The sequence below is a fragment of the Telopea speciosissima genome, chromosome 6 (genome assembly GCF_018873765.1).
Source record: "Telopea speciosissima isolate NSW1024214 ecotype Mountain lineage chromosome 6, Tspe_v1, whole genome shotgun sequence".
Taxonomy (NCBI): domain Eukaryota; kingdom Viridiplantae; phylum Streptophyta; class Magnoliopsida; order Proteales; family Proteaceae; genus Telopea; species Telopea speciosissima.
In genome coordinates, this window is record NC_057921.1 from 44697286 (window position 1) to 44719842 (window position 22557).

Sequence of the window (22557 nt, forward strand, 5' to 3'; positions counted from 1 at the left end):
CTAAATCTAAATTCAGTAATGGAACACAGTAACCTTATACTCAATTACAGCATCTCCATTAGTGACATTCAAGTACTGTGTCTTAAGATTGGCAAACCCTCTAGCCATTCTAAACTTATTTCTACCACCAACAACTGCAAGTTCCCTATCACCTTCTGTAACTGGATTTCTTGAAAAGACACTAATAGAGCTTCCATTGTATTCCCCTGTTGTGAACCCAAAATCAACATATAAAACAAGTGACAAAGTATCTTGACCAGATGAAACATATAAACCTTGCGCGTTACCGATCACCTTCGATGTCAATTCCGGACCTTCTGTTAAAGGATCATTAGTGGCGTAAACGCTTCCGAATGGTGTTGTAGACTTGAGATCATCACCATTGGTGTTGTTGGAATGGGCAACCAGAACTGCAGTTGGGTTCTTGCCACTGAGGGTATCATGTAGAAAGAAGTGAAGCTCTGTCACTTTTTCTTTCATTTCCTCATGGTTTAATTTCTCTGTGTAGTATGCTGAGTGGGTAGGGAGTGTTGACAAGCAGAGAAGCAAACCACAAAGAATAGCCAACATCACTTCTTTCATGTCCATCTTTTTTCTTCTTCTTCTTCTTTGAGAATGAATAATTGAGAGAGGGGGGCTTGTGAATTTATATAAGTCAAAGTATTAGATTAAAAGCTATTAATAATTGATTTGCTTCAAAAAAGAAACTAATTATTAATGGGATTTTAAATATTCATTTTCAAATTTTTATTTTTATTTTTGGAAGCTATTAATTTTTTTTAAAGGTAATATAGAGAGGGGTTTGACGTTTCTTTGGATGTTGATAATTGTTTGAGACACATAATAAGAAATAAAATATTCGGTCAAAGATTGTCTTTATTGGATTAATCCGTGTCCATTAAATTATTAGATTACAGAAGATGTAGTAGAATATTTGGGGCAATAAGGAAAATATTCCTTCCTTAAATGTACAATATGGTAATTTTCCAGACAGTATGTCCACTATGGAAACTATAGAAGGATTAAAGATATGCCACAATTGTTATATGCCTAATGGGGTCGATCTAACCTAGTATAGGATAGGTTAAGGGCTTAACGGGTTCCAATAGCTCTGAAGCTTTGGGTGTATCAGTTAAATATCTAATACAATCCCCTAATTATGGAATGGTTCAGTCTAAATGGATTTTTTTTTGTTGGTAAAACAGTCCAAATGGATATTGGCAAGAAATTAGAAGTAAAAAATAAAAAAGGATACGTAAAACACCAATGAATGAGTGATATGGTTCCTCTGCCGCCTGGGGTTGAGCAGCAATCGTGTTGCATTCAACCTACAAGCTAGCACATTGATTTCATTCCAATCCAATGGTTGGTAGATCAAAATTAAAAAATGTCAGGCAACCACATACCAACCATTGGATTGGAATGAAATCAATGTGCCAGCCTGTGGGTTGAACGCAACATAATTACTACTCAACCTCATGCCACAGAGGATCCGAATCCACGAATGAGAGGGTATACAACTAAATTTGCTTTTAAAATTTGAAATATCGACAATCAAAAACCTAGTATCCTTCTTTTTTTTTTTTTTTTTTTTTTTTTTCTAGTGAGGTGGTGGGAGGTGTGTAGTTTGACCATTTGATTGACCAGTAGGCTGGGTTTCGTAGAAAACTAAGGATACAAATAGAGTGAATTTGGAGTGGATTCACCGGTATACAAATTAGTATATCTATTTACTATATCCGTTATTGTAGGTACAACCGTACACGGGTGCCTGCGGGGAGATTCTTCCTAATACCGCCCTCGACGTAGATAAGGGTCTAAGATCATAAATGTTTCTCCTTTTGGGGGAAGAAAATGAACTCTAATAGATGACACTAGTCTATTTTCAGTGAAATTCTATATCCAAGATGAAAAGACACAGGAAAAAGAATGTAGAAAAATACATTCTCATTGAATTTTTGACGAAATTCCATATCCAAGGGAGATTTTGGGTATTTTTCTATTTTTTGGAATAAGGAAATTTTTTCTTCTCTGGGGGGGGGGGGGGGGTGGGGTTTCAGAGTTTTTTAATGAACTATGGAATATGAACTCTTCTTTTTTTTTCTTTCTTATTTTGGTATTGGGGAAGGCTGTATTTATAGTATAGCAAGGGGGAAGGGGTAAAATGGTCAAAAGGCAGATAGGCGGTGTCCCCGAGTGGCTGCAAACCAGAACCTCCAATTTTTGCCGGAAAACCTAAATTCAGCACAGTGAACTTGGGACGACAGAATTTTGTTACATCCCGATAAATACTACCGACACCTCACCCAGGGGTGCAAGAGAGGCTCCATTGACAAACGCATTATAAACAGATCGGAACTCATGAACTCTCCAAATTACAATACGGCTAAACACAACGCATGAAATATATATGATGCAAACTGGATATGCGCTCTTTTGGGATGATCAGAGAGTTGTAGATAGAAGAAATCAATAAATGCAGCAAAACGCACCAGTACATGTGATTGGCACGGATTAAATGCCATGAAGACATGGTCAACGACACAATATTGAATGGCATAGCAATTTTCGATCAATATCAATCGACGTACGTGGTGACAAAACAAGGGGTTATTGGATCTTTATTCCCTACAATTCTTTGTCCGGTACAATTTTTGGGATTTCTTAACAAAGGGGCACAATGACCATTCCACCCTTGATCGCAAACTCTATCTTGATGGGTCTACCCTCCTCTTATTAAAGGTACTAAGAAAACTATACCGATCAAGAAATCACAAGAGATATTTTCCCAAGGGTTACTGGCCACAAGAGCATACTATGATCCACGTAGCAATAAAGAGACAGGTGATTGGCGACAAACGCACACAATCGATTATAATAACATGACTAACTCTCAAAATATTACCATCAGTAGTATGTATCAAAGGAAACTGTATTACCGGAGTAGAATCAGAGAAAAATTTACAGTTAAAAATCATCGAATTAAAACAAGACAATTCATAATCTTATTAAAATAAAATTGGAAATTTTTTTTTTCCTAGCAATGGACTAATTCGTCGGTCTTCCATACGTTAAACCACTCCTGATTGGGTGGCCCAGTCAAATGATTCTTTAGAATCCTTAAAAATTCAGCTGATCTAGATTCTAGACTAGAGACCCTTTGCCAACTCATTACCTCATTTGGATTAGTAATGTGACTCCTCAGCACAATCCGTTATTGCACAACTTTTACATGGGATCAGTTAAGTGACTCCACGGACATGGACTTTAATTCAACTGAATCAATACGGTGTCTCACATAAATCCCAGTCACCTAATGTGCCTTCAAATGTGGAGCTGGAGCATAATCGTAGTCATTTGAAGATGATGGATATTCAATACCTTATTCGCGCACCCTGTGTCTGGGTGCAGGGGCAATACATTGCAGCACTCGCCCAGTTAATGTTTTTTTTTTTTTTTTTTTTGAATAATTCGGGCAAGAGATCTTTATTTGGTGGTTTTTCCTAGACTCTCTCACAGGACACCATGAGATGACGCCTCTACCCCCTGGGTAGATACGTAGATGTGCTCACCCATTAGAGAGCGTAGGAAACAATACCAAGTAGAGATCTTTTTCCCAAAAAATTCTTCAATACTTCAAGACTGAGATGACTGAGAAGATTGAGAGAAGGGGGATGCTTGTCTGTAGACAATTACTATATTGGATCCACATCCTTACTATATTATGCATGATCCCAACTTTCAGTGCCCAATAAACTCCAATCCTAATCAACACCAAAAGTAAATAAACAAAAGGAAAAAGAAAGTTCTAGGCTTTGTGGCGAGCGTTGGGCATCTAGCAGATTGGCCCTCGCGTTGGTGCAAGGGCTGTGCAACCTGTCAACGATCTTCCTCACATAAACTAAACATAAAACAAGGCAAGAGGTTTGTCTATTGAATATCTGTTGGTGATTGGGTGGCCCATCTAGTTGTGCCATGTGGATTAATAATACAAGGTAACATGATAAATCTGACCATTGGATATCTAGAGAATGGTTTGGATGGGTCATTTGTTAAATTCTATACTTAAATTCAATCTTATAGCCTCTCATTTATTGTCATGTACCCCATTGTTATGCATCCTTTGTAGTCTTTAGATTTTTGGAAGTCTTATTTTAACAATCTCAGCTTTATCAAACATGTTAATAGGTGGTCCTGTATAAAGAGACCCTATGGAGTATGGACAACTGCTCAAAACAAAACAATACGACTCAGATTTGTCTCACCAAGCTCACTTTCCAATTTTCTTCTTATCCTCTTTCATAAAAAAACACTTCTTAGCCTCCTTGATGGGAAATGGTAGTCTCTGTTTTGATTTTTGGATTTTGGTCTCTGTAAGAAAGGAGTCTTATCTGTCTCTTCCCTTTGCTCTGTCAGAAAACTTGGTGACTGAAGTAGTAAGTACTTCACTTCTCTCTTTCTTTATTATCAGTTTCTGTTAATCCAATTCCCATCCATTGTATCTGTCAGTCACATGATTCTTCCATGAAACTGAAAGCCAAGAAGGGATACGAAATTGGTGTTAAAAATTTCTCTCACATCGAAGATGTAAACATATGCCATATTCTTCTTCTTTTTCTCAATCAACCTTTTTTGATGGACAAGCGCATACCTAATGGCTTAACTGATTATCACAGATCATCAAGTATTTTAGATCAGGATTGTTCTACCCAAGTTTCAAATTTCTTATCAGTTTAAACATTTACTAATCTTATTTCATTTAGGAAAATCTGCTACAAGAGTAGTTCGGTATCCAAATCTGCTCATTCTTCAAAGTTTCATCAATGGTGTTCGAGTTCGAAGAAGCGACCATTGATGAGATTCAGTTGGCTTTCAAACAAAATTCCCTCACATCGAAACAACTTGTTCAGTACTACAAAGATGCCATTGAAAAATGGAACCCTATAATTCATGCTGTGATCCTGGTGAACCCTGATGCTCTAGCCCTGAGCGAGGGAGATCTACGCCTAAGAAGATCACAAACCCGCTGCTTCCCAGATTGTGATTGTGAAGAACCCCCAGTCCCAGATTGTGCTAAACTACGAGGGATTCCAGTGCTGCTTAAGGACAATATTGCAACCAAGGATAAACTGGAGACGACATCCGGGTCTTTGGCACTCGTTGGTTCTGTCGTCCCTCGAGATGCAGGGGTTGTTGACAGACTTAGGAAGGCAGGAGCTATCATATTGGGCAAAGCTGGCCTTACAGAGTGGGCGAATGGGCGGTCTACAAGTATGCAGCCCGGTTGGAGTGCGAGAGGTGGTACAGTGCAGGTGAGCTGTTAATCCATTAATTTGTATTTATCATTTCCATTGTTCTGAGTCCTGAAATTGTGTTTCCTTTCCTTATTGGATCCTGATGGTGTCAGAACCCATATCAAGAAGACGCTTTCCAGGGAAGTTCGAGCACTGGATCTGCAGTTAGTGTTGCAGCAAACTTGGTGACTGTTTCCCTGGGAACAGAAACTGATCTCTCCATTATTCAACCTTGCAGTGTTAATGGTGTTGTGGGCATCAAGCCAACTGTTGGTCTTACTAGTAGGTCTGGGGTTATACCATTGACCCTTAGACAGGACACTGTTGGGTAAGCTTGGATCCAACTTTCTATTCCTTTTTGCCCTTGAGCTTGTGATTTTGATGATACAAAGCAGTCATATTTGAGCTGCTTTATCTTATGGGAAACTATTGGAAGGGCCAAATCAATTTGTTTGAGGAGATTCAAATATATAGTAGTGTGTTGCTTATTTGATTCTGTCTATCAATTTTCCCTTGGCAGTCCCATTGCAAGGACAGTGTCTGATGCTGTGCATGTGCTTGATGTAATTGTTGGTTATGACCCGCGAGACAAGATAACCCTTGATGCTGCCCAATACATTCCAGCTGATGGATACAAGCAGTTCCTGACAATTGATGGACTCAGCGGAAAGAAAATAGCAAACCTATGGCACCATTTCAAACCTATATATGATAACGATACTGATTCCCCAGTACCAAATATCTTTCAAAATAATCTCAAAACCTTAAGGTAAGGATATATTTGTCATGTTGCTGCTCCTTCAGGTTTCTGTCTTGGTTATATTAGCATAAAATCTCCTGGCCGTATTGCACCTCATGTTCAAGACAACATTCTCTTACTACTAAGAGCTAAGACCTAATCCAATAGTTCACAACCTCATTGGTGTAAACATTTCGGTCATTCATTGTCCAACATATGACTAACACCCCTTGGATATTCAGTGTTAGGACTGTTATATAATGGCACCAAAATCAAGCCACTGCCCAAGTTTTTGACATTTTGTAATTCCAGCTGTCTGATTATGTTTTATCTCGTCTGTTTTGATGTTAGGGAGAAAGGAGCTGTTGTGTTAGATGACCTTGTGGTACCTGACTTTGACACAATCGTGGCACCAGATAAAAGTGGTGAATCGGTAGCTTTTAAGCATGAGATCAAGCGTGATCTAAATGCTTACTTCTCCAACTTGCTTGAATCCCCGGTCAGGTCATTAGCTGATGTCATTGCCTACAATAAAGAACATGCAACAGAGGTAAGTATTCATGTCATTGGACCTTGGTCATTTATTTCTTTTATAGTTTATTTACCCACGACACAGAAGCAGCCTGTGTCAGTCATGGTATCCTACACACATGAACCTCTGCTATATGAATTGCTCAACAACTTGATCGTATTTACATCAATACAGTGTTGTTGCTTTTATTGATGTCTATTTATACTTATGGTATCAGTAATATCAAATCTTGGTTGTCTAAGATACTGAATTCTGCTGACATATATTTCTGTGTGGAAAACATTTCAAGGAAATGGGTTATTCTTTATGATAAACCCTGTCCGGATTCAAGACTTTTTCATTTTGTAGTTTATTTTTAAAGCAGTTCGAGGAAATATATGCTACAGCTAATAACCTGTTAGAAGTTTACATGTTTTTACAACCTTTGGATAGCTTCCTGCAGGCAATACAATTTCTTAGCATCAAATCGGTTGGTTATCTGAGGAAAATTGTGCATCAGAATACAATTATACTATCTTACACTATAAACAGTTTTCACAAAGATAATAGGGGACTAAAAAAAGAAAGGTTCAATACAACTCATTCTATTTAGGAAAAAATGAAACTTGGAAGATAAATTTTTCCCCCTTCAAATACTGGAATCAAGTCCTCGTTGCCCCCTTACAAATTATTTTTCTTACATGCAGGAAATGTTGGAGGAATATGGACAGGATTTTTTTGAAGATGCCCAAGCAACTGTCCTGCCAAGTAATGCATATACAGAGGCAATCCAGAAGTTAGAAAACTTTGTAAAGGGCTTCGAGAAGTTCATGAAGGATAATGACTTGGATGCCTTTGTGGCTCCAGAACACGCTGGAGCAACCATTATAGCAATTGGAGGGCATCCCGGCATAACAGTACCTGCAGGTTTTGACCCTAGAGATATTCCTGCAGGTTCTGATCCCAAGGGTTATCCCATTGGTATCCTGTTTGGTGGACTCAAAGGATCAGAGGGAAAACTGATAGAGATTGCTTATTCATTTGAACAAGCAACCAAAATAAGGAAGCCCCCAATTATACCGTCTCAAGCTGCATAATTTGAATTGCTACAGAATTCCTGTTTGAGGTAAAAGCAGGAACTCAAGCACTCCACTGCTTGTTTCTTAGACAATATAGTTGAAAGCATGAACTCTGTTCTATCCAGGGAAATATCTCAGGTACCAACATATGATCTTATTGCTAGATACCTGTAGGGGTACTCTTGTATCGTTAAGAGTATTATGACAACTTTAGTACAAATAAGAAAAAAGAATTCAGGGAGAGATTTTCTCAGAAAATTGTTTTCTTTTTACCTATGTAACAAATCAACCCCTGAAGTGTGTGTGGGTTAGATCAGTTTAGAATGAAGTCATTTTATTATTACTTTTTTAGTTAGGATCCTAGACCTATTTAGGTGGTGACTCTCAGTCCCTTGAGACCTTTTGAGGTGATCTCTTTTCCTTTCGAGAGGGAGGGGGAGAGGGAGGGTCTGATGCCCTTTGCCCTCACAATGTTGACTTCTCTTCTCTGGAGACGAACCATTGGATTTTGAGCGGTAATTTTGAAGTTTGAATTGAGCTCATCTACCAACCATTGGATTGGAATGAAATCCACGTGTTGGTTTGTGGGTTGTACGCAACACAATTGCCGGCTACAGAGGATCCGAATCCACGAATGAGAGGGTACACAACTAAATTTGATTTTAAAATTTGAAACATTGACAACAAAAATATTACCTGGTATCCTTTTTTTATACTGAGGTGGGGGGAGGTGTCTTGACCATTTGAATGACCAGCAGGCTGGGTTTCATAGACAAGTAAGGATGCAAATGGAGTGAATTTGGAGTGGATTCACTAGTATGCAAATTCGTATCCATTTACTATATCAGTTATTGTACGTAGGTACAAGAGTACCTGCGGGGAGATTCTTCCTAATACCTCTAAGACCATAAATGTTTCTCCTTTTTGGGGAAGAAAATCAACTCTAAATCTTTAATAGATGACATTAGTCTATTTTTGGCAAAATTCCATGTCCAATGGAGATCTTGGGTATTTTCCTAGTTTTTGGGATTTTTGCTCTTCTCTGGGTGTTTCAGAGTTATTTTATGAACTATGGAATTCTGAACTATATTATTTGTATTGAGGAAAGCTCTATTTATAGTAAAGCAAGGTGGAAGGGGTAAAATAGTCAAAAAGGCAAATGGGGCAGTGTCCCCGAGTGGCTGCAAACCAGAAACCCCAATTTTTGCCGGAAAACCTAATTCAGCGCAGTGAACTTGAGACGACATTATCTTGCAATCTTGCTGTCGGATTTTCACGAGTTATATAACGTTGGAAATAAGGTATTTCCAACTACTGTATAGTGATGTGGAGATAGACAAAAGGTCTTCTAGGAACATAGCCAAATTTGCAATAGAAGAGGGGGACCCACAAATAAGATTTTTATATATATTAAAAATAGCCAAACAATGCCGTCTTTGCAGTTTGCACCAAAGGCTAGAAATATGCTCAAAATGATAAAACACATCTATCTTAAAAGTTTCAAGTGATTTGAAAAGGTTATGTCACTGTTGGTGGTAAAACTGCCCAACACTCACACGCGGAGATACACACGAGGTGCGAATAGTGTGGGCATGCCAGAACCTTTGCGCAGATTCAAACGAGGCCGAGAACAGCCTGATCTGACTCCTTACTAGGCTAATAGGTTTCCCTCTTGCTTGAGCAGCTCTAAGGTCTTTTGGGTTAAGCCAACGAACTACGAACTGCAGCCCGAAATGCTATTGCTCAAATAAAAAGGGAAAGAACCTTGAGACACAAACAACAATGAACTGAAATAGTAAATACATTAACTAGTCATACCAGATACAAGTGTGAGCCTTGCGCATGCACCCCTGTTGTCTTTAGTATGTGACCGTACATTCCCTTTAGCCTCAAATAACAAAAAGCAATAACGAAATGCAGAGCAAACAAGTAAAAGTAAAATGCAAAATGAATAAAGACGAAATGCTGGTTGTCAGATGTGTTGTGTGTCCCCACAGATAAGCCTTCTCCCTTATATTAGATAAGCCTTGGCAGTCATCAGTCTGCGCAACTGCTCCCTCCAAGGCCACCCTCTTCGGTCCTTCGACGCTTCATCTCCTCGAGCCGTTAGGGTTTTGAATTTTAAACCCTGGCACCATAATGATGGCACAACTTCTAGCTCCCATTTAAACCTTCGCCGATTTCCGAGAGGTCAACGAACTCTTCTCCTCTTCTCATTTCTGCTCCACTCGACGCATCATCCTCCACCATTACATTCTTGCTCCCCTCTGCTTGCCATGGCCCGAAAACCTGTAGCTTTGTCTACGGAAGAAGAGGTGGAAAACCTTTTGGCGCAAAAACGCTCGCTCCTGCCCCGTTCGGTCTAGCCTGAGGTACTGATTCCTTGTTCCAAGCCCTCCGTCTACACACTAGGCCTTGCATTCACTTCTCGCCCTACCGATGTATCGAATTTCCCCAAATACGACCAGGAGCAACTACTCTTCCAAAACCCTACCCCCTTGCAGCTTAAGGAGAAGGCTTTCGCGCGACTCTGGCTTCACTTTCTTCCAGATTGGAAGACTTGGGTTGACCGGGTGGCCTGTGATCGCTTCGACTTGTTGATCAACCTCGGCGTCCTCCATGCCATACAGCTTTCGACCACTCCAGTCCCTCTAGATCATCCCTTGCTCATGGCCGCCCTTCAATTCTGGTCACGGTCATCCAACACCTTCCATTTCGACAGGCCCTACCCTCTTGGACGTTGGAGCCTTGACCCGCCTGAAGGCCGAAGGGGAGGAATTCAACTGCTCATCAGCAGGTCAGACCGATGCCCATGACAACGAGGTTGACCACGGCCTGGAATTCTCTAAGTCGGCCAGTTATAGCCATTACTTGCGCACCTACCGCCAGACCCGCTGCTCTGTTTCAGCCCGGGAGCTCACAGCCTTCTTCCTCTTTTGGATCTGTCGCTATGTAGCCTGTGTCCGTTCTAACAAAATCTTGAAGACCTATCTCCGCCTCACCAATGCTCTGGCACGAGGCCGAGTGATTGATTTGGCCTCCTTTGCCCTGGCCGCCTTCTTCTGGGGCTGCCATGATATTACAGAGTCTGATTTTGACTATGGTGGTGGCCCCTTCTGGGTACTCCAAATGTGGCTTCGCGCCTATTTCATCGACCTGTATGTTGTACCCTCACCACTCCCAGTTTGCTCTGTGGCTGGGTACTTGTATGCTTCTTCTCCCTCTCATGATTTGAAGTCCCTTCAAGAGTATTACCAGTTCTTCTCCTCCTTTAAGCCTGATTCCAGCGGTAGCTTCTTCCTTCCCTTCGAGTCACGGGATGCCATCCCTGAATGGCTCTCCCTGGCCATGGACTGTCCTCCATCGACCCAGGTCCTGTGGGCCAGGTTTCTAGTTTGCCGAGACTTGCATATTGACGTGACTCTGGAACCATCCGGCAACAACACATGTGGGTTTGAACTGTACAACCCCCACTTTTATGCGCGTCAGTTCGGTCTGCGCCAGATGATCCCCTGTCCCAATTTCTATTCAGTTATAGACTGTGAGTTCGAAAGAGTAGTTTACTCAAAGGTGGCTGTCCTTCTCCACTCCTCGGCCTTGAATGCCCTGGTTCTCTCCAAGTTTGATCTGCAGTACTTCCTCCTGGAGCCCATAGTGACAGAAGACTTCATAGCCTGGTGGGGTGAATACTTTGCCTCTCTGCTCTCATTCCGGTCTTACCCCAAAGGCAACAAGCGCCCTCCGTCGGCCTCGGGCACTGCCAACCATCAATCAACTGCTTCCAAGTGGAAAAAACTGACAACCTAAGCCAGCCACAGGTAAGCATTATGCCTGGTCTCCCTTTCTTTATCACTCTTACCCGCTTTTGGACTGACACCTCTTATGGCCGCAGCCAAGTCTCCAGCCCGACCAACCTCCTTGGCCCAATCAACGCGGAGCGACGACGGTGTATCACCAAAGGACACTGAAGAGTCCGATGAAGAAGAGGAACCCCTTCCAGTCAGCAAGAAATCCAAGAGTCTCAGCCCGGCGAAAGCCTTCCCTCTCCGGGCCGCAGTTCCTAGCATGTTTTCACATGGTCAGGCTGTAAGTACCAAGCCTCTCAGCTCAATTGCACCTCCTCCAGCTACTTCCCGTTCTGTGAAAGACCGTACACGATCAAGCGTATGCCTAAAAAAGGCCGTGCCAAGTCAGACGGCCCAGGTCGTTGTTACCAGCTCGTCCACCTCTGGATCTGCTTCCTCCTCCCACCACGAATCAGAGGTTAGCTCCGAAGAAGAAGTAGAAGGAGAAGAAGAGGAAGAAGGAGAAAGCAATGGCGACGCCCCCGGCGGTCATGGAGAGACTGAGCTCAGTGGGTCCAAAACCCCGATACATGATGCGGAGCCTCTATCCTCCCCAGGCCATGCTCCCGCAGTGACCCCTACGGTATGCCTCTTAACTCCATCGCTCCCTCTCATGTTCCGTTGACGCTGACCCTTCCTTTCTCCTCAGATCGTCGGCCTTGAGGCACTTCTGGCCGAGTTGAGCTCTTCTGAGGATGATAAAGATGCAGGCGACGCCTCGGGCTCCAGTTCCATCCCTGCACAGGTGATCGAGGCAAAAGTGCTCCTGCAGTCCTTCTTTCAGTCCCCATGAGGCCGTGGAATGGCTGGATGGGGCCGTTGCATTTATGTTTGATGTGACTACCTCAGCACCTCTTGCTCTTTAGAACGTTTAGCGCTTCGAAGCCCTTCTCAAGGAGACCGACACCATGGATGAACACTTTCGGAAGCTGCGAGACGACCTAAAGAAGGTGTTGGATGAAGTGAAAGAAGGAGAAGATCGTTTAGCCCAGATGGATCAGGATATTCTGGACCTGGAGGCTCAGCTCGCAACTCTTCGGTCGCAGAGGACCGCCCTGAGCCAGGACAACAAGCAAAAACTCCTTGGCTCTCGGACCCTATCTGTGGATGCAACGATCGCCAAGGCCCAAGTTAAGGAACTGAAGTTACTGAGGACGAGCCGTGAAGCCAATCTGGCCATAGCCAAGGAACGTCTGACCGTGATGGAAAAGAAGTGGAGTGAACTGCAAGAGACCACCCCCCCAGGACTTTTTAAAGTAGGCCTGCGTGCCTTCCCTTCCCCTGCCAAAAGAACAATGATACTCTATTTGCCTTTTAGCCTTTGTTTGTTCGGCCTACTCAGGCCGTGTTTAAACTTCTCTTAGGAGTAAAGCCCGCTTTCCTTTAACTCGCGGCCTCTCCCCTGTGGTGCGATCCCCTTGTCTTGCTTACCCCAAATCCCAGATCGTAGGATGAAAAACGTTAAGGAACTTACCATTGATAGGCCTGATCTGGATGCATTCTTCCAAGTCGCGCAACCTGTAGGCTCCCCCGAAGCACCTGGCAGACCGTAAAAGGTCCTTCCCATGTTGGGGACCACTTGCCCAGCCTAGGATCCTTCGTCCCCATCGGGAGTATGGCCTTCAGGACGATGTCCCCTTCCTGGAAGTGCTTTGGGCATATCCTTTTGTTGTAAATAGCTGCAACCTTCCTCTTCTGGACCTGCATTCTATCTAGCATGGCCAAGCGCTCTTCTTCCAAGTCATCGAGCTCAGCCATCATGGCCTCGTTGTAGGCAGTTGGCGTGAGTCCCTGTTGGAATGCCACCCGTGCTGACCTTACGCTAACCTCAATAGGTAACAGTGCGTCATGACCGTATGTCAATGCAAAGGGCGTAGTGACCGTGCTGGTCCGCTGTGTCATCCTGAATGCCCACAATACCTCTGAAAGCATGTTTGCCCATCTTCGTGGGTTGTCATCCACAACCTTCGCTAAACATCCCTTGAGAATCTTGTTACTTGCCTCGGCCTGACCGTTGCCTTGTGCGTAATATGGGGTGGAATGGGTGAATGTTATCCCTAACTCTGCTGCAAACACTACCACCTCATCCCCAACGAAAATGCTCCCGTTGTCGCACGTAACGGTCTCTGGCAGCCCAAACCTGTGAATGATGTGACTCTTGAGGAATTGGATGACTTCGTCCTGACTGACTCCCATCATTGGCATGGCCTCAACCCACTTGGTGAAATGGTCCGGCCACGATAATGAAACAATGCCCCCGCGTTGCGGGCGGGGTAATCTTCCCTATGAGGTCCATCGCCCAACCCCTGAATGGCCATGGCTTGACCATAGGATTGAACTCAGTTGCTGGTAGCCGCTGCACCAGTCCATGAATCTGACACGCCCAACACCCCTTAGCGTATTTGACGCAGTCTGTGGTCATGGTTGGCCAGTAATACCCATGACGTCGTATCAACCACTTAATCTTTAGCCCGGCTTGGAGTGCTCCACAGATGCCCTCGTGAACTTTGGCCATGACCAGTGTTGCCTCATTCAGGCTGACACATTTGAGCAACAGATCATCCCTTCCTTTCTTGTAAAGATCTTCCCCAATCAGCACGTACCCTGTGGCCCTATCTCTGATCGTTCGGTCAAACCCTAGTCCGGGGTTGCTCAAGTACTGGACGATCGGTGTTCGCCAGTCAGGCTGTGTATCCTCGACGTGATTAACCTCTAAGTAACTGCCTTCATGGATCACAGACCGTGCCTGCCTCTTGATGACGATGGTCTTCTTTGTACTGCCCTTTGGCAGACTGATGCCAGACACCGCCTGTGCCAACCCGTTCGCGGCCTGATTCCTTGATCGTGGGACGTGATGCACCCCTACGTCCTGGAATCCTTCGATTAGCCTCTTGGCCTGCGCAAGGTAGCCCACCAAGTGTTCGCTCTCACACCGATACTCCCCGGCCAGTTGCTTAATTACCAACTGCGAGTCTCCGATGATTTCTACGGTGTCGGCCTTAAGGCCCAGAAGCAGGCCCAATCCCAATATGAGAGCTTTGTACTCGGCCTGGTTGTTCGAACAAGGGAAGTCGAGCCGAAAGGCTACCTGAGTCTCCGTTCCTTCAAGTGACTGTAGGCGCAACGGATGAAGATCGATCCGCGACCTCTTTCTGGCGTGGTGCTCCCGAGTGTGGGAGCGGTGCGGGGATTGTTGTTGATGGTGTAGGGAGTCGCCACCTAGATCAGGGTCTAGGACCCACAAATGGTGCCCGTTCTTCAGAGAAGGGTGCTAATTAACTCCAATGACTCAATGGATGGTCTGCTCCAGATCTCTGGGTAGGTGTCAAGTTACGGGCTGGGAAGGTGTTAGGCACCCAACAACCGCCCGGCCGACGGCCGGTCTTCCTAGACCATACTCTATTGTATACTGTTGTGTTATGCGTATTATGCACCTAATTAAACTATTTTATTTTTTGTGTTTTGATTATCTTTGTTGAAATTATGGACCTAATTAGGCTAATTAAAATTAATGTTTTAATCCTAATTACTATCCCTAAGTTAGGTGATTATGTAGAGCCAAAATGGCCAAAATTATGAAAATACCCCTAGAGGACCAAAATATGTACAAAGGCAAGAAATCACATTTAAATGCTAAAATGATTAAAACATGATTAATGGCATGCATGTGAATCATTAAAATATATACAATACTGCAAAGTGGTAAAATTACCAAAATGCCCCTATTAAGGCAAAAATACAAATATGCATGAAAATGCAAACTTATACTTAAAACATGCTTATGAAAGTTAAAACATGCAAATAAAGTGATAGAAACCTTTCCAGGGCCCTAAATATGATTTGGTCGCAAAATGACCAAAATACCCATGAGGGCAGAAGTGACTTTTCATGCATGGTTATGATTCATGGTGGGCAAGTATGCATATGAAAACATTCTAAAACAACTTAAAACAGAATTTAATGCTTAGAAATGTATTTTTTTCTGATTTTCTTGGATTTTCACAACAAATACAAAAATGACATCTACATCCCTAACATGGTAAGGAACACCTATGAAAATGATCAAACATTCATGTCAGTGATTAATGATCCCATAAAATCAATCTTGATGAAATATGTATCTCATAATTTTTTTGTGAATTTTTATGCATTTATACTATTTTTAATATTTTCTGAAATGCTAAAAAAAAGGGAAAACAAAGAAAAATACAAAATCCCTATCACAGATCCGAATTGGATCAAACCGGAGCCCACACCCACTAATCAAAACATGATATTTAACATGGTCATAATGATTTTGTCCAAATCCCCACCCACAGGTTCAGGTTTTACATAATCCGAAATCCTTCACAGGGGCAAAAATATCACAAAAACCATGATTTGGAGCTTGAGAAAATTAATGGACATCAAGCACAGTGGGGAACATCTTCCCTAAAATTTTCAAAAATTTACCACTCTTGTGTTATTTTTGAAGATTTTTTAACTGAAAACAGTCTCTTTTAACTAAAGAAAATCAAAAGAAATACATAAAAACTAAATAAAGATATATAAAACCTACTCTTGAAGCGTGGAAGTTTCTGGGCTCAGTCTAAATATCCTTGGATGGCCGGAATTATCGCCGGAAGGCACTGAAAGCCACTCCAAGTGTGTTTGCCCCGAATGGCAAGAGTGGTGAACAAGGGGTATTTGAGGAATTTTATATGTCTATGGAAGCATGATATGGAGATGTTTCTGGAATGGATGGACAGAGGGGACAACGAACTTCACAATGATAATTTTTTCATGAATTTTCTCGGTCCCTAAACCCTTCAAATGGCCTCCTATTTATAGGAGAAAATCTGTTCGAGGAAAGGTCTCAAAGACCCTTGGGGCCTTAAAGGTTGGGGATAAGGTGAGTGATGGCCTGGGCTTACGTGTGCCTAGGCTTGTTGTGCAGCCTGGGCATGGGTGTGCCTAGGCCTGCTGGGTAGGTGGGCATGGGTGATGGGCCTTGTGTGGCTCAGCCTAAATGGTGGGGCTTTGTCCCCCGCCGACAGTCCTAGCTAGGTCGGGTCAGGCTGGGTTGACCTGGTTCGGGTCAACTCAGTTTGTCCCATTTTTTATTTTATTTTATTTTTTTATATATTCCTTTTAGAGATTCCATTTTAAAGGTCCACATTCAAACATCAATATCTTTTGATCCGAATGGCCGATTTTGATGCCCCACATATCGCCGCAAAGGTCTCAACATGTACTTTCCATCCGTGTGGCAGATATGGTTAGATTTTGCCTAAAAATGGCATGGATATCGAGGAAAGCACGTAAATGGTGTTTCACACTAATCAAGGTCCAAATGATACCGGAATTACATGAAATTTTATGTGTAAGCACAATATGACCAAATAAAGTTATCCAAATGGTTTCAGGTCACATCGGGTGGCTTGGGTACCAAGAACCATGCCAAGGGCAAAATGGTCATTTTCATAAAAGTTATCCGATTTGACTGAAACTTTTCGTGAAAGCTTAATATGACCAAATAAGGTCATCCAAAGTGTTTTGGGCCAAATCGGGCAGTCCAGATACCTAGAACCAGGCCAGGGGTAAGACAGTCATTTTGACAAAAGGCGTCAGATTGGAGTGAAATTTTACATGTGGGCTTAAAATGGTTAAACAAGGCTATCCTAGAGATTTGGGCTCTACTTGAGACAGTTTGGTTACAAAAAGTGGGGTAAGGGTAAATTGGTAATTTTCTACCATTTGGTCACCACGCAAGCCAGTCGAGCTTTAATCATCATCGTCGAGTCACACTTCCAAGGTGCCAAAATTCAGCGTCTACAGTGACCACAAGACAACTCCTGCCCCGGCCGCCTGCTCGGTCATGGACCCATCGAAGAAAAGCCTCCACGGCATTAGGCCGAGGAGGGAGACCTCCATCACCTCCCTGGCGGCCTCGATGGGTGGGTGATCTGCCAGAAAATCTACAAGCGCCTGCCCCTTAACTGCTTTCTGGGGCACATATTGGAGGGCGAACTCAGTAAGTGCGAGAGTCCATTTTCCAACCCTCCCTCTGGAAATTGGGCGTGTGAGCATGTACTTGATGACGTCGTTCTGGCAGACCACGTCCACCGTTGCCAGCAATAGATAGTACCTAAGCTTGCTGCAGGAGAAGAACAATGCCAGACAAAGCTTTTCGATCGTAGGATACTTCCGCTCTACTTCTGTCAAAGCCCTGCTTAGGTAGAACACATCCTGCTCTTTCTCGGCCTCGTTATCCTCCGTGAGTAGGCTCTCTATTGAACCCTCCGTTGCGGCCACGTACAGTTTTAGAGGTACTCCTTTCCTTGGAGGCATTAGGACCGGAGGCTTCGTTAAGTAGGCCTTTATCTGGTCGAATGCCTCCTGGAGGGTTACCTCCCATTTGAAGTCCTCGTCAGCCTTCAATTTTAGCAACGACGAGAAAACCTCTTTGTCTGTCCTACGGAGTTGGCAATAAAACGCCTGAGGAAATTTACCTATCCCAGGAACTTCTGTAACTCCTTTTTGTTTGTAGGCGGCCTTGTTCTTGTCTACCTCAATTCTTTTTTGATGAACCAAAAACCCCAGGAAGTTACCAGTCGTTACCCCGAAGGCACATTTCAACGGATTCATCTTTAGGCCGTGACTCCTCATTTTGGAAAACACCCGCTCAAGTGCTCCAAATGCTCGTTCTCCTGCTTCGACTTGACCACAACATCGTCAATGTAAACCTCAACAAAGGTGCCAATCATGTCATGAAAAATGGTTTTCATTCCTCGCTGGTAAGTGGCGCCAGCGTTCTTCAACCCCAACGGCATGACCAACCACTCATACGTCCCTAAAGCGCTCGGGCATCGAAAGGCTGTCTTTGGGACATCCTCTTCCACGATGAAGATCTGATTATATCCAGCGTGGCCGTCCATAAAAGACATGATGTGGTTTTTTAAGGTCGCATCAACCAGCATGTCGGCCACTGGCATCGGGTATTCGTCCTTGGGGGTGGCCTTGTTCAGGTCTCTAAAGTCAATGCACACCCTTAGTTTTTCGTTCTTCTTTATGACCGGCACCATATTCAACACCCATTCCACGTACCTGGCAGTCCTGATGAAGCTTGCCTTAAGCAATCGTTCAATTTCGTCGTTGATTTTTAGGACGATGTCCAATGCCAATCGCCTAGGTAGCTGTTTTACGGGTCTGTAGTTATCTTTGATGGGCAACCGACGTTCGACCAACTTTCGGTCTAAACCAGGTATCTCAGAATAGTCCCAAGCGAAATAGTCTTTAAATTCCTTCAATAAACTTACAATATCCCCCCTTAACTCAGGTGAGAGTAGACCACTAACATAAATAGGCCGGTGGTCCTCGGTCGTTCCTAAGTCTGCTTCTACCAAGGGATCTTGGACCTCCGCCAAAGTTTCCTCCATCTTCGGCGGTGCTGGTGGTAGATCTTGCAGCTTGACTTTAGGGCTAGCCACCGCTTGCTCCTTGGCCGTGACCTTAGCCACAAATCTTGTTTCGTGAGACATCTTCTGCTCCAGGCTTGCAACTGTCATCCGGCGCATTATGTCTGCTACAACCTTCTCACTTGTCTTCATAGGTAGTCTTCGTCAGTCTTCCTTCGTCGGTCTCCAAGATTCGGCTGGGCTTTCGTCTGCGGTTCCTTCAACTGGAATACTTCTTCTAAGATCGTAGACAAGGTAATCAGAGACGTAGGCCTCTCATGTTCATCTGCTCTAGTGAACTGGATAGGGTTGATGCATCTATCGTACAAGATAGCCTCCGTATGGCTGGCGTCGACCATGAACGGCCAGTTATCAGCCATCACCAACTATTCCCTTTTCGCCACAGTATTAGGAACTGGTGTAAGGACGACGGGACGCATGAATTTGCGTTGATCTAGTCTCGTCCTAGGAGGGCGTTGTAGTTGGCCATGGCGTCCATGACAAAGAAATCCGTTAAGGATGTATGGTTCCCCACCTTTAGGTCGATCGAGAGTACTCCTCTTGGCCTGGTGGAGCCGCCCAGGAAATTTGTGACTAATACATCGGCGGGTAGCAAATCGGTCTCGTCTCTCCCGAGACGTTTCATCATCCGTGAGGGTAAAATATTTACAGCCGCTTCATTGTCGGCCAAAACCCTGGTTATTGGCTTGCCGTCCATATGAGACTATATGTACAACGTCTTCAGGTGCCGTGTCATCTCACGAGTTGGCTCCTCGAATATGTCGGTCACCTTCCCCCGTGGCACTGGATAATCGAAGGTGTACTCTGTTTCTCTGGTGATGACTGTCCTAACGTTGTCTTTGGGGCCCTGCTAGTCTGGCTCACTGCAGTCCACCTTCTTCGCTGTATGTTCTTGATTGGGTGCTAGTTCTATCCCCAATATCTCTGGATGCGAGCCTCCCTCGTCTATGTCTCCCTCTAACTGTGTCACCTGGCCGGGCTAATACTGGAATGTCTTTGGTAGGATGTACACCATTGAGATATGTACCTGAGTCGGGATCACGCCGAACATCATTTCAACCAACCCCCCGAAGTCGATATTTGGTGAGTGGATGGGGCCACTGTTGTCCGTATTGTCAACTCTTAGGCTGGCGCTCGTCACTATGTCCCCGAAGACTTCAGGGTCACTGTCCTCAGTGTTGTAGTCTGACACCTCTGGCTCCAGAGCTCCTTCTCCGCCTACGACATTGTTTGGTTCTTGTGCCCCTGATGCCCCTTTGATCACCTGGCTCTGTACCTCGGAGCTTATGCCCTCTTCGACCTAGACCTAGGGGAATCCCCTAGTATGGCCCTCGTTGGTCTGGGCCTGCTGGTGCCATCTTTGGGCTGCCCTCTTTCTTTGTCGTCTTCTTTGCTGTGCTCTGGACAGGCGAGCTGGATCAGGGTTAGCCGGGAACTTTGGATGGCTTGCAACCTTCCATCGTTCTTCATCTGTCTTAGGAACAACCATCCTCGGCCTGTGGCCCTCCTGGTGCTGAGCGGCCTCCCATCCAGAGTATTCTGAGCGCGAGTAGCCAAGTCCACTCTGTTCATATGTCAAACGCCTCCTAACTGAATCCCTCCCAAGCCGATCTTTGGCGGACGGCCTGGAAGTGTGTGATGCCTGATAAAGAACTGGCCTCCTGTCCGCTGGATTAATCTCCTCTCGCACCCCGAGGGAAGACCGTGTGTCTTGATCAGACGGCGCTCGGCCTGACCAGGCTGTGTTTTTGTTCCGTCATCCCTTGATTGGGCTACTGCAACTGGGACAGACTTCCTGGTGGATCCTTGGTGCTTCACTCAGCCTGGGTGTGCCAGTCCCAAGTCCTTTGCCCCTCTTGGTTCCTCTTGCAGACTAAACTCATAGCGGGGATTCACTGTGGGCCGTCTGCCCCTCCTTCGCCGTCTCTGGACCCTGACCTGCTCTTCAGACCGAGTTAGCACATTACTGGATCGGCCCATGATAGGTGCCCTGGGTCGGTCAGGTGGGGCCAAGCACTCTTGCACAATTTCGCCCGATGCATCCCCCAGATTGCTAGTTGCCCGGCCGCTGTTGGCCTGGGTGCAGAAAGGAGTGGTCCATGGGCTCAAACGGGATCCTGACGACAGCGCCTCTAGATTCGGCCTGGGTGGATGGCTCCCCTGCCCGATCCTCACAGTTGGCACTACATCCTCTCTTGGTCCGACCATCCTTGAAAAGTCGACGCTGACCATGTTGGCGGGAAAAGGGTCTTCATCAACCATCATGACCCCCTTCTCCTTTCCAGGAAACTGCAAACGTCCAGCTGTAATAGCTTTCTGCAAGGCATTACGTAAAACCACACAATTAGTAGTAGTGCGGGTGCGAGTGTTGTGCCACTTACAGTATTTCTGGTCTTTTAGATCGTGACTGGGCGGTATCTGGTGTCCTGGCGGCAACTTAATCTGCTTATCCTTAAGCAACTGGTCAAAGATCAATTCGGCCTTTGAAATATCGAAGGAGTACATTACCTTCGAATCATAGGTCCTCTGAGGAGCGGCCTTGGATGGCTCGGTCTACTTGGCTTGATCATTCAGCCTAGCCAGAGCCTTACATACATAGGGTTTTCCTTCTGCGATTTTCGCAGCGTCTACCTCAAACTCAACGTAGTCAACCTGTTTTTGCTCACTATTTCCTAACAGCGGGAAGGCGTGGCTAGCTGTATCTTTATAATATGTTCCAATAGAGGCCGCTTTCTGCTGACCCTCCTCTTTTAAGAGCTGTTCATAGGGTGTGGCCTACAGCACCAGCTGACCGAGGTCAGCAAAGTACTGACCAACAAACCTTTTTCGGAGCTAAAAGCTTAGTCCCCCCAAGGCCATCCTTGTGTATTCGACCTCGGGCAAAGTGGTCGGACATTTGTATTTGGCCGTCTTGAAATGGGTAACGAACCTCTCGACAGCCTCACCCGACTCCTGGGTCATTTTGGCCAGGTCCCCTATGGTGACCTCAGGCTCGGTCCGATAGAACTGGGTGTGAAAGAGGTCCTCCATTGCCTGCAAACTCTAGACCGAATTGGCGGGTAAATTGAAGTACTAAGTGAAGGCTGATCCCGTAAGGGAGTTGGGGAACAACCTGAGCTTGGCCGCTTCCAGTCCACCCAAATTACCACACTGGACCGTATAGCGGGCTATGTGTTCAATAGTGGACACCTTGTTCTCGCCTGAGAACTTGGTGAACTCTAGTATCTTGGGATTCCTCCCGAGGTCCACTACATCAAAATACTCGGGGTAGGGCTTCCTATACGCAGGACGTGGGGTCATCCTATAGAAGGGATTAATGCTGTCCTGGATGATCCTGGCCAGCTCTCCTCTGTCAACTATCAATGGTGCCCCTTGAGTGGCTGGATACCCCGCCTCGTTTGGCGGCCATGGGTTACCGGGGTAGGTCAGGTCGGGCTGAGCGTTTGGGAATGTCTCTGGCCTTGGTTCGAATCCGAGCACACTCTCCCTGATGTTCGCCCCTATGGGTCTGTACCCAGGCACTCCGGTTGTCTCATTGCCACGTCCTGGAGGAGGGTATCCCCTAAGGGAACAGTGTTTGGCCCTATGGCGGCCGTGTTACTGGACCCCAGGATGGACTTGATGCCCCTTGT

General features: G+C 44.9%; 2 protein-coding genes and 1 long non-coding RNA gene across 4 annotated transcripts in view; 2 read left to right on the plus strand and 1 right to left on the minus strand.

Annotated features, from left to right (window-relative positions):
- LOC122666227 (dirigent protein 4) lies at nt 1-20138 on the minus strand. Its single transcript, XM_043862381.1, has 3 exons — nt 20132-20138; nt 19039-19049; nt 1-609 (listed from the first exon to the last, which is right to left on the minus strand). Exon 3 carries the CDS (start codon nt 586-588, stop codon nt 13-15), a length of 576 nt encoding a protein of 191 aa, XP_043718316.1. The 5' UTR covers nt 589-609; nt 19039-19049; nt 20132-20138; the 3' UTR covers nt 1-12.
- LOC122666226 (probable amidase At4g34880) overlaps nt 4736-22557 on the plus strand; it is a 33497-nt gene continuing 15675 nt past the window's right edge. The window contains exons 1-5 of one of the 2 annotated variants that reach the window (XM_043862380.1): nt 4736-5312; nt 5408-5622; nt 5815-6063; nt 6385-6583; nt 7252-7525. In XM_043862380.1, the coding sequence (XP_043718315.1) occupies nt 4824-5312; nt 5408-5622; nt 5815-6063; nt 6385-6583; nt 7252-7525 (1426 nt within the window). In that variant the 5' untranslated portion in view covers nt 4736-4823. Of the gene's footprint in view, nt 5313-5407; nt 5623-5814; nt 6064-6384; nt 6584-7251; nt 7813-22557 lie in introns of those variants that run through there. The other variant, XM_043862379.1, reaches the window with a different exon arrangement.
- LOC122666228 overlaps nt 15573-22557 on the plus strand; it is a 22189-nt gene continuing 15204 nt past the window's right edge. The window contains exons 1-2 of the long non-coding RNA XR_006333513.1: nt 15573-15585; nt 18787-18792. This is a non-coding gene — a long non-coding RNA (uncharacterized LOC122666228). The remainder of the gene's footprint in view (nt 15586-18786; nt 18793-22557) is intronic.